We start from the raw sequence: 11,964 nt of genomic DNA, 5'->3' as shown, positions 1-11,964 counted from the left end.
GGGAGGCTCCCTGTTCCAGCATGGAGGAAGACTCCCCTTGTGGGGCCTCTCTGGGTCCCAGCCACCATTCTGGATCACAGACCAGGGTGAATGGCCACCAGCAGAAGGAAGAGAGACTCTGAGCTCAGGCCGGACATGCTGTTTTTCTGTTTACCCCAAATTCACAAAGGCAGGCACATTTAGAACATTCTGTGTTCTTCTTTTATTTTTCTTCATCGCTGTACAAAGCCTTCCCCAAGCTGGACTGAGAAGTCTGTCAAGGGTGTGGTCTCCTTCAGAAATCAAGGGTTTCTTTTTCCTTTTTGTTGAAAGGGTTGTAGGGCTTCACAGTTGTCACCATTCTGGACAGTGGGCCCTGGTGCCGGAAGCAGTCAACTCTCATTTCTTGTAGTAAGAGGCTAGGATCAGAATGGAACAAGAAAGAAAAAAAGACATAGTTGACATGAAAACAAATACTTCACCTTTATCCAACTAATGATGCACTGAAATGGAAGGGATAGAGGATCCAGAGAGGGAAAGGTAGAGTGAAGAATATCACTGGAGGAGGCTGGGAATGGCCACCACGCTTTGCTTATCATACCATATATTCTGGTTCTGAAAATGTATCCTAGATTTATAGCAAATGTTCAGTAAAGAGGCAGACATGGACCAAGTCAAAGGCTGCTGCAGAAAGTCCTTGGTGGAAGGACCCAGGTGGTGGGTCTACCTCCGGAGGGAGGGAGAAGGGCATTTGCATGGAGTCTACTTGAAGAAAGTGGCAGAGGAAGTTGCATGGAGAATGCTTGGGAAGGCAGATACCTGAGCTTGGGGAGAGGCTGGTGGGAGGGAAACAGACCCAGACAGAATAGACACTGAACTGAGGAGCAGGGTCTGTGTCCTCCCTTGGGTTCAAGCTGCTTGCTCAGCGATCATCTCAGTGTGTGCCTTAGTTGGCTTGTTTGCACAGTAGCAATAAATCTACTCTACCAAATTTCTCCTAAGAGTTAATGGAAAGACAACTGAAAATATGAACTGCTGTGAAGATAAGGTACCCATTAAATTACCACCCTGGAGCAGAGTTGTGCATCACAGCAATTGTTGTGAAGAAGCCTGAGAAGCCTCTATATGTAGACCTCTGATGTTAAATGCACTATGAAGTTGCTCATACACACACACACACACACACACACACACACTGCAATCCTTCTATGAAGCAAAAAGTTCATATAAGCAGTGTGAGAAAGTAAACCCTATGCAGTCACAGACTATGATGTAGCCTTTTATTTGGGCTACAATTAATATATTATATGTATGTATGCATGTATGTAGTAGCTTTTAAAACTGTGTTTAGAAAATGGCACAGCTTCTGCACAGGTAATATCCTAGAATAAGGACCGCACAGAGAACCCCAGACTCCATGGCAATAAGATTTGAGAGAAGTCCTTGAACACCTGATCCTTATCTACCGTATGCGTGGTCCCATCTACTGCTTCTACATTTCTCCTTACTGTTTCTTTGCCATCTGCTCCCATTTTAATGCTCATCCTGTCTCCATATGAACCCAAAAGCACTTGGAGATCACTACACCTGGCTTGAAATTCAGAATGGTGACTCCTTTTCATGCATCCTCCAAAGTTTAAGCAATTAAAAGGGCTCAAGCTGACTCCCAGGTCTTATCTTCTACAAAGACTCCAGATGCACCGTCCCTATCCTCTGTGTGAAGAGATGTCAACGGTTCCCATCTCCTGCCCCCGCATTAGTCCTCAGTTTGGCAGGAAGTCCTCACTTTACCAGTGCGATAAGAAATCAGATGGCATAAGGTTGGGGGGCAGGCTAGGAGAAAGATGGAGTAGGGTACTGAGAGCGATTGCTTCCTTAAGAAGTTTAGAAGTCAAGAGACTAGCCAGTGAGCAGAGGGAAGCCATGCTAAGTGAGACGTGAGCAGACATGGAGAGGGTTCACGTTGAGAGGGAAGGACAAGCCTTTCAGAAGTGAGCAAACATCTTCCTGAAAGGAAGAGAAAGGATCTGTGATGGACTTATGGGGAGCAGGGTGGAGTAGCAGAAGAAGCGAGAGCGGCCCAGGTTCTTTACAGGGGCATGCTGAAAGGACTAGAAGATTATGTGTAGCCCCGAAAGGCTTAGTTATAGCCAGTGCAGAAACAGGTGCAGGTGTCTAAAAAGAGAGGAACAGATTACAATGGCTCAGAAATTATGGAGTGGAGTAAAAAAAATCGAGGAGTTCCCAGATAATGTGATGCCCAGAAGAAAATACAACAGAGAACAGGCACTAGACCACGTAGATACAACCAAGAGGAAGGTGGCTCACCTAGTCTGTATGATCTGCAGTAGTCAAACACATGACCTTATGGTTTCACTGGACATTTTCAGAAAAGCACTTGAATAGTACTACAAAAATGTCAGAGACTGGGGGGGGTGGTGCTTCATGGAGGAGAGCTTTGATTATCCTCCCCTTCTTTCCACCCCAAGGGTCAGACTAAATGCAGATGGCATGCCTTCCTGCGAGAAGCATCATCTTTATGTCAATACAAAATTATTTTAAATTTACACTCTTCCTTTTTTCCTGGACTGTCCTTTCTCAGGCTGAAGGTTTTTGTGAGGGGTGACCATGTGCTGTAGGCTGGTCAGAGTGAAGCCAACAGAAACCCTCCCTGGGCTGAAGGAAACGCTCTGGTTGTTGCTGTTTCTATTCTTCTTCACCCTCAGAGTAAGAGCCTCAGAGGAGCCACCTCAGAAGACAGCACTCTGGGGTAATAAGTGACACCCATGTGTGTGTTGGGGACAACTGTGGAAGAATCAGGAGCCCGATGGAAATATTCTTAGGAAAGACTTGACTTTTTCTCTCTGATTGCAAAACAAAGGGAAACTTTTTAGCTTAGAGTAGAGGTTTGCCTGAAAGACAAAAGAAACCTTTGCCCATGTTGGATCGTTTGCTCCTGTAGAGGTGCAGGGTGTGTGGGAAGGCGTTACAGCAACAGGATGTCTGTGTAAAGCCTCACACAGTTGGGGTTTAAGGGGATTGGTAACCAACAGGAGAGCTGTGAGAAATGTCTGCATTTGCTCTAATGGGGGTCTTTGAGTTCATAGCGGAAATCATGAGCCAGCCATGAACTTCTAACCTTCACTCCTCTGCCTGATAGGTACAAGGGTATATTTAATGTTGGCATTGTGTGTGTTCTCCATATGCAACACAATTGTAATTGTTTCAGTCTTGCTTTTAGAAATGGGCTTGTAACATGAGAAGTGTGTCTTGACATGGACCGTGGTAATGGTATCTTGGATATCATAGCAAAAGCTGAGGCTATAAGTCAAAAATAAGACCAGGATGTAGAAAACTGAAGCTTCTGCAGAACAAAGAAACAACAAAAAGAGAAGGCAACCTAAGGATTGGCAAAACTACTTGTGACTTTCGTGTCTTATAAAAGGTTAATATCCAAGACGTACTAACAAACAAACAAACAAACAAACAAACAAACAAACAAATGCAACTCAAGCACAAAAACCATCAGCGACTAAAGGACCTGCATTGACTTTCTTCAAAAAAGACAAAATTGCGAAGAAAAAAATGTATGTGAAAAATGCTCTAAATCACTAATGACCAGAGAATACAAATATAAAATCTCAATGAGATAATGTCTAATACTCTCTAGGAGGACTCTTATCAAAGAGAGAAAAGAGAGGAAACACTTGTGACACTGGGAAGAAAGGAGTCTTTCCCGTGTTGGAGGGGGTGTAGATTGGTGCAGTCATTATGTAAAAGAACATGGGAAGCCCTGGCCTGTAAGGAATGGAGTTCGAAGATGACCCAGCAATCCATGTTAGGAACATAGGAATCTGAGGATATGAGAACTGTTTCAAAGAGACATCTGTATCACATGTTCATGCGGTCTTTAATAACCAAGATATGGAATAATCCAGATGCCTATTGATGGGTTAGTTAATGACATGAGTATATAAATTAAAATCCCCCTGGAATATTCTGCAGTCCTAGAAAAGAGGATGAATAATATCAAAGGCGATACAGACATTTGCCATAATGTGGGCAAACGTAAATGGCATTATGCTAAATGAAGAATTTAGAAATAGAAGAAACACTTAGTAGAAGCGAATCATGTGTTTGTGTATGTATTACGGATATATGTATGTCTGTACATACACACATACACACACGTGCGCGCGCACACACACACACACACATATATATACATATATACACACATATACACATACACATAAAGGCAGAGAGGGGGTTAGAAAGGATGAATAACTGGTAGAAGGAATGTAGAGATGCTGATCTGAGGACAAGCCATGGCAATAGATAAGAACAAGTCTAGGGATCTGTCATAACGTGGAGGATAGATAATGGGTAACAGCAGTGTAGTGCATTCAGAAGTTTTGCTTCCTGGGTGGACTTTAGTTATTCTTGTCACTGTGGGTAGACAACTGAGATGATGAACATATTCATCTGCTTGACTGTATTTACCAATTCATTCTCTCTATATGTGTTCTATACCATATTTCTTTAGATATGTATAGTAAGTTTTATTTTTTAATTATACTCATAAATATTGGAATAATGTCTTAGAACTAAATTAAATTGAACTCCAACTATTAGCCTGAAAGTTACTGGTTTCCTATTGTGATGTTTAGGACCAGATGGCTGGGTATGCAACATGGTTGTCAAATTAGAAATTTAGATATGCTGAGAAAGCCCACTGCCAAATACCTTTTCTATCCTTTAATGTTGCACTTACAGAAGAGCCTGTATGGAGAGCATACAGAAGGCTTAAGGTAGCCCTAGCCACTTTCCTACGATTCTCTTCTGTGCTTTGTAGTGATGCTGTCCCCTGACCCTCAAGTATCTGAGACCCTTCCCTTCCAAGAGTCATTCCTTGAAGCAATTCTACTGTAAAATCTTCTTCAGATCCCCCACAAATACTTGCAGCTTGTATGTGCCTCAGTTTCCTCGGTGTGAACTGTGATTGGTAAGAGCCCAGACAGTGACAGCAACTGAGTGTGCAAAGCCATTACCCGGTAACGGTTCTGGGAGTCAGCCTTCGCTGCAGTTTCTTGTTCAGTTCCTTGCTCACTCCCTGTGCACAGGCTGTGCCCATAGGAATTGCTGGGGCACAATCATTATGTGACAATATGATCAGAGACAATGTGAATTAAACAAAAATGGACGGATGAATAACAAGATGAGCAGCTGGGTGACCCTCCTGTGGATGCTGGTTTCAGTTGTAGCTGTAGTTTTCCAGAAAAATTTCAGGCTCTGGAAAGAGGAGCTCCACCTAATGGTCAACTCCTAGCCTCAGCCATCAGAAAGCCCTCCCTAGCCACAGACTGCAGAATCTAAGATGACAGCATTATGATACCGTGGCATAATGACATGTTTATGACATTAGTCTGTCTCCAGACTCTACATTATTCTATTCAGTTACTTGTGGTGTTTTTGTTTGTTTTGAGATGGTGTCTTACTACAAATCCCTGGCTGGCCTGGGACTCTCTATGTAGACCAGGCTGGCCTTGAACTCATAGAGATACTATCTATCAAAGTCTTCTAACTGAGTTCTGGGGATTAGAGGCATGTGTCACTGTGCCTGGCCCTCTTATGTTTTCTTTAGTGTTCGTTTCACAATTCTGGATTTAAGTGTGTGGATATGTGCATTCAGTGCCTGGTCTAAGTGGAGATACATATGTAATAAATGGAATATTCCCCTACTGAGTGAATGTGATCTAGGGAAAGACACCCGTGTGGGGAAGTGGTGTGGATTTGGTCTAATGCTGCACGCGGTATGTTAATTTGGTCCCCCAAATTACAGGAGAGAATCTGCACAAGCTGAGAGAACTTATCCCCCAATTGTTTTGATTGGTAAATAAAGTTGCAGGCGACCAATAGCTGGGCAGGGAGACAGAGGCCGTCTTTAGGATTCCCTGCAGGGGGACTGAGGAAGGACAGGAAGGGGAAGGGTGGGCATGCTGGGAGAGAGGAGAGGAGAGGAAGCCACACCTGAGGTGTGCTAGACATAGGACACAGCCGCCATGCATATGCTGGGGAACTCAGCCGGAGAGGGCTGCAGGTCTGGGTCCAGGGCAGCCAAGATGGAATATAGGTTTTAGTCAGTAAAAACTCAGGAATGTCGGAGAAGAGGCATTAACAACATGTAAGTGGGAGTGTCACAACCACTGAGCTGTTTAAGGTATATTAAAATATAAGGGTGTGTGTGTGTGTGCGTGTGCGTGTGTATGTGTGTGTGTGTGTGTATGTTTGTGTATATGTGTGTGTATGTGTATGTGTGTATGTGTGTGTATATGTGTGTGTATGTGTGTGTGTATATGTGTGTGCGTGTGTGTGTGTGTGTGTATGTGTGTGTGTATATGTGTGTGTGTGTATGTGTGTGTGTATGTGTGTGTGTATATGTGTGTGTGTGTATGTGTGTGTGTATGTGTGTGTGTGTGTATACGTGTGCGTGTGTGTGTGTATGCTTGTGCGTGTGTGCATGTGCGTGTACGTGTGTGCGTGTGTGTGCGTGTGTGTGTGCGTGTGTGCATGTGTGCGTGTGTGTGTGTGCGCGCGTGTGTGCGTGTGTGCCTGTGTGTGCGTGTGTGTGTGTGTGTTTCATTTGAGAACCCAGAACACTGGGGTAAGCAGTGAGCAAGGAGAACGGCCACCACTGCCAGGGCGATTTGAGTAGAGTTCTTTGGATCAAGCAACATGGAGGCACACCCATCATAGCTTGTCCACTCACGTGTGTCTGCCTTAGACTCAGGTAACACCCGCATTTTCAGGCCTGGGTTGTCCTTTCTGTTCAAAACCAAGACCTCTACCAAGTGCTTACGAATCTGAGGTGTGATGAGAACAGTGGGCTGCTTCCCACTCTTGACTGCCAAGGATGTCTTCTTACATTCTCTCTACTACCTTCTGTTTTGATGTGCAAAAGTGGGCATTAAAAGACTTGTGAATTTCAACAGATTTTAACTTATTTATTTATGTTTATGAAAAGAAAGACATTCACAGGAAAGGAATACATGGCTCCTGTTACACACCAGGTAGCAAACAGCCTTGATAACAGCCATTGCATGATGTATGCACACAACTGGGGGCTCTCAGGGGAGAAGAAGCCTTCTCACAATAAGCTCTGAGCCTAAGGGGACTGCCATTAGCATTGTCAACAGGACCATTAACCTGCATTTTTCCCCCAAGGCAGTTCTGAGTCAAGTTCCCCTCAGTAGGAAAATGAACTGCTTTCTTTTTTGGACTTGTCTCTCCATTTTTTCTGAAGCACTTCATTTTTACACTTAGTATTTAATTGTTCTTTAATGGAATGGCCATAATCATCATTTCTCTTTCTAATGTATGTGAGCACACTGAGTAATAGGATTCGTACTTACCGGTTCATCTCTGAATCTGCTGATGGCATTGTTGATGGAATATTAGAATTGGTTGGGTGGGTGGCTGTGAAATGAACCTTGCCAGTGTACCCTGGGATATTCGCAGACCTGAAGTCAACAGTGAGAAGAGGGGCGTAAAAGGAGATTAAAATAATGGTTCGTGAAATACTCATAGTAACTACATGCACATATTAAAAACAGAAAGCAAGAGGCAGTCAGATTGTTTCTCCCTTGTAAAGTCCAGGGCTTGGGTCTACAACCAGAAAAGGAGGCATCCGTGTGCACTTGTTCCATCTAGGCAACATTTCAACTGTGGTGCTAAAATATCTATTCAAGTGTGTTTTAACTATCATTTTAAATATGTATGTCTGTGACTTACCTGTGAGCTAAGAGTGTAAACACATTCTGTGTTTACACTCTTTGGTCAAATGAATCTTTTGCCACCATAATCCTTCATATCCTAGATTTCAGATGCTTTTCTGAAACTCTGAATTGACAATACATGTAAATCCATGCAGTAGCACCGTACTGACTTGTTTGTTTTAAACTACCCACTGCTATGTTTTCTCTTCTCCTTCCCTGCCATGGACAGAGTAAGAAAACATAAGAATACCGGAAAAGGTTCTGTAGCATGTATGGAGAAGACCTCTGTAGCAAAGGCAGTCAACCGAGAATCTTGAATAATTTAACTCAGTCATTCAGTAAGCCATGAACAATCACTAATGTTTGCCCCAACATTCAAAATGGTTTACCCAGATGGCTTCCTAAGAAGAAGAGAGGGTGAAGCATGGAGCCCAACGTGACGCCTCCTGGGGGCTGCTTATAACATGGCTGCCTTAATTACCAGGAGCCCAAGAATAAAGATTTAATTGTTCACCAAACAGCTTGGGCACAATGCAGGTGTCCAAGCCCAGAGCTGACACACCCATGAGCAACTCAGTTTCAGCCTTCTGCTGTCTTACTGCAGACAAAGTGCAGCCACCATCGGAAACACACCCAGAGTTGCATCTTTTTAACTCTATGGTTTGTGACTCCCTTCCCTGGAGACCTTTTTGAGAACATCATATCCCATGTTTATTTCTTTTTAAAAATTTAAGATTAAATAATACAAGGCAGAAGCAATAGTCCAATGTCTGCCTAAGGAGAACTCTCCTGTGGATGTCTTGGCTATGTCTTTTCCTTATAGCTAATGCACCCAACAAAATTTTCTCTGGGACTGATTTTGCAGAGACATTCTGCAAACGGGAACTCAAGGAAGGCTGTCGCTCCTCGTTATGGACAGTATCTTAAATGTCATCCAACAGCTTTTCTTGTATTGACAGACTGATTTTTTAGTTTGGGTACCATTAGAAGATGGTAGAACCCTTGGGATGTAGAGCCCACAGAGGCAGAGTTAGGTGCAGGGAGAGTACTGTTAGGGGTGAATCTTTCTCTGCATCCTGGTTGTGATTTGAATAGACTTCTCCAGGATTTGCTACTTCCACATTATACTGTGTGATCGCAGATCCAAAGAGACATGGCTGAGAACTGTGGATCGAAACCTCTAGTACTAGGAACATATATACATGAGTGTGTGTGTGTGTATACATACATATATAAATACACACACACATATATTCTCTTTACAGTTGATGTCTTATCTCAGGCATTTTTTCTTATTGACAGAAATTGGATTAACACATTCCTCAAAATGTCAGGTAGCAGGAAAACAAAAGGAATGTTAGTGAGGCAAGTGCATGCTCCAGTGGGCGTCAGGGTGAAGACAGACCGAGTGATTCCTGTCATCAGCCCTGGGAGCTGGTGTCTGGTTAGACTCTCCTGGTGCATTGTTTCCTCAGCCATGATATCAGGTAGTGATATAACCTAAAGGCCTTGTGGAGTGACTAAAGTTCACCCTGTAATTTCTTGGTGTTTTTTCCTAGGGTGACTCTGTGTTAGTATTGGAATGTTATGGGAAAATCATGTAGCAAACAGGAAGTTGTGACAATAAGCTCACAACTGTCTTTTGAGTGAGCCATTTTATGGCTGGCGGAGTCGGCCTACTGGCTTAACGCTAGTCACATTGGGTATACCTCCACACTTACAAAGGAAAGTCACATCAAAAGTTACAGGTCAGAATAAATGTCAGAATTGACATGTTTTCTGAAGCTAGACAAAGGAACAGCAAAAACCAAGGTCCCACACTGAGAGGACTGAGAGGCCGGCTTCTGCAAGCCTGTCTACCCCCTCACCGCCTGTGAGGTGCCATCAACCTCCAGGAAAGCTCTCTGGGCCCCAGTCCAGCCAACTGCAGTTGAAAAAAATAGAGACAGGACAATTTAAAAATAAAATATTTACAAACTGGAAGCCTCATTGTTGGAGAATACAAAATTTATACAGTACACACAGCTACAAAGACTTGCAGATCGCTCCGCACGCTGAAGTCCTTGGCTGTTTAAAGGACGGTGATCTGAGTACCAACTTCCACTGCTCTGACTCCCAGGAAGGACAGGGCCTGGGAATCTGGGCTTGCTAGCTAGCATTTCTCAAAGGTTCTAGAATGGGAAGAGGGAGACACTGGAAAGCCAGCTGGAAGGGCCTGTGTGACTGAATGGGAGCTGCTGAGTTCTGGGCAGTGTCCCTTGGGATTTCTCGGGAGTTTCTTAAAGCGTAGCTGTAAGGTGGAGAGGCACCAAAACTGAGGCCAAACTACTGACGTGTGTGTCTCTCTTCCCCCAAGCCTTCTTTGAAGCTTCCATGCATGTTACCAAGGAAATCCCCTCCATCTGTGTGACAGGTTTTTTCCACTGCCTCTGAAACACCTGCAGAAGCAAAGTGCTTCTGAAATCGTAGTCCTTCCTCGGCCGGGCAGCTAAGATGCCAGAGAGATGGATGTGAGCAAGGTGTCAATCGCAGAGGAGCTTCGTGCGCCTCTGTGGCTTGGAGACTGTTTACTGACCTTGACTGGCGTCTATGCTACGTCGTTATAAAGGTTGTTCTATGATTCATCCTCTCTAATAGTGACGATGTACTATATAACTAGTAGGCCTACGAGCTGCGTAGGCCTGGGATGAACTCAGCTGCATAATAAAGTGCTAAAATATTTGAAAATGAAAGTTCTCACCCATGCTCATGCTAAATATATTTCCCTTAACTCTGGCCTACAGCAATGTCACAAGAGAGCATTTTTTTTTTTTTTGCCCATATATATGCTCTTGCCATCTAAATGCAACCTTATATGCATTAACAAATGCATATATAAATATATAGATTTAAAGATGACTCTCTGGGACACTCAAGCTGCTTCTAGTTGGGGATGATTTTTACCCGTAGGAAAGAAAGCCAGGGAAAGTCTGGAGGCGATGGGACAGACCTCGGTATTTGCTGCGTCTTCAGAGAACTCTACCTGCCCCGGTGGAAAAAGGCCAGCGAGAGCACCTCATTGGCCCAGACTCTCCATCTGGTCCCATCTTAGCTTCCTGCTTTCTGGCCTGGACTCCATCTTTGGAGACCCAGTTCCTTCAGAAGTCTGGGTTTTGTTTTGTTTGGATTTTTTGTTAGCCAAGTTGACAATGGATTGTTTCATCTCAATAAAGCATAATAAGGTAAAAGATTGATTTCAGAACACAAATCAGCAATATTAGCAATTTTCCTGCATAAGTCTCCCAAGTGTTGGGCTTCGAGGTGTGAGACAGCAAATTCAGCTCATCATAATTCTATACACACATGGCATATGCTTACAGGTTACACACATATGCTTACAGGTTACACACATATGCTTACAGGTTATATACATATGCTTACAGGTTACACACATATGCTTACAGGTTACACACACATGCTTATAGGTTACACACATATGCTTACAGGTTACACACATATGCTTACAGGTTACACACATATGCTTACAGCTTACACACATATGTTTGCAGGTTACACACACACATGCTTGCAGGTTACACACACATGCTTACAGGTTACACACATATGCTTATAGGTTACACACATATGCTTATAGGTTACACACACATGCTTACAGGTTACACACACATGCTTACAGGTTGCACACATATGCTTACAGGTTGCACACATATACTTACAGGTTCAAAGAAATAAGGAGAGTATAATTCAGAGTGTAATTAAATTACTTAAAAGTAAATGAATTTACTTAAAATAAAATAGAAGACGAGCAAAGTATAGTCTACATATAGTATGGGAAAAGTCATGTGGTGTGTAGAATATATGGTTAAAGATTTAACCCTACATACAGATTTCCCAGTATACTACAGATCTAATACTCACTGCGTACAAGAAATTCTCTCTAAAACGACTCACAAATCTTAGGCAATTTTCTGCATAATCCTATAACTTATATTTTATGATGTGCATGTATTACAGGAAAGAATAACAGCAAAGTCTAAGTAATCTGCACACCAAAGTCTAAGTAATCTGCATACCAGGCAAACCAAGCGGCAGGACCAGTTCCCAGCCTGGGCATCAGGGCTCATGCAGTGGACTACATGTGGAAGATCCTGGACGGTTCTCAGCTGAGGCAGGAGGATGATGTAAACACACGTATGTGATTCCCCTGTGG

General features: G+C 43.3%; 1 protein-coding gene across 4 annotated transcripts in view; it reads right to left on the bottom strand.

Moving 5' to 3' along the window:
- Window positions 1-274: 274 nt before the first annotated feature.
- Spata48 (spermatogenesis associated 48) overlaps window positions 275-11,964 on the bottom strand; it is a 67,525-nt gene continuing 55,835 nt past the window's right edge. For all 4 annotated transcript variants that reach the window (XM_052199206.1, XM_052199207.1, XM_052199208.1 and 1 more), the window contains 2 exons: window positions 7,392-7,499; window positions 275-398 (listed from right to left, as the gene is read on the bottom strand). In XM_052199206.1, the coding sequence (XP_052055166.1) occupies window positions 275-398; window positions 7,392-7,499 (232 nt within the window). The remainder of the gene's footprint in view (window positions 399-7,391; window positions 7,500-11,964) is intronic.

This window comes from Apodemus sylvaticus, chromosome 11 (assembly GCF_947179515.1).
Source record: "Apodemus sylvaticus chromosome 11, mApoSyl1.1, whole genome shotgun sequence".
Taxonomy (NCBI): Eukaryota; Metazoa; Chordata; class Mammalia; order Rodentia; family Muridae; genus Apodemus; species Apodemus sylvaticus.
Note: the sequence above shows the minus strand (reverse complement) of the source record. Positions and strands in the feature narration are given on the sequence as shown.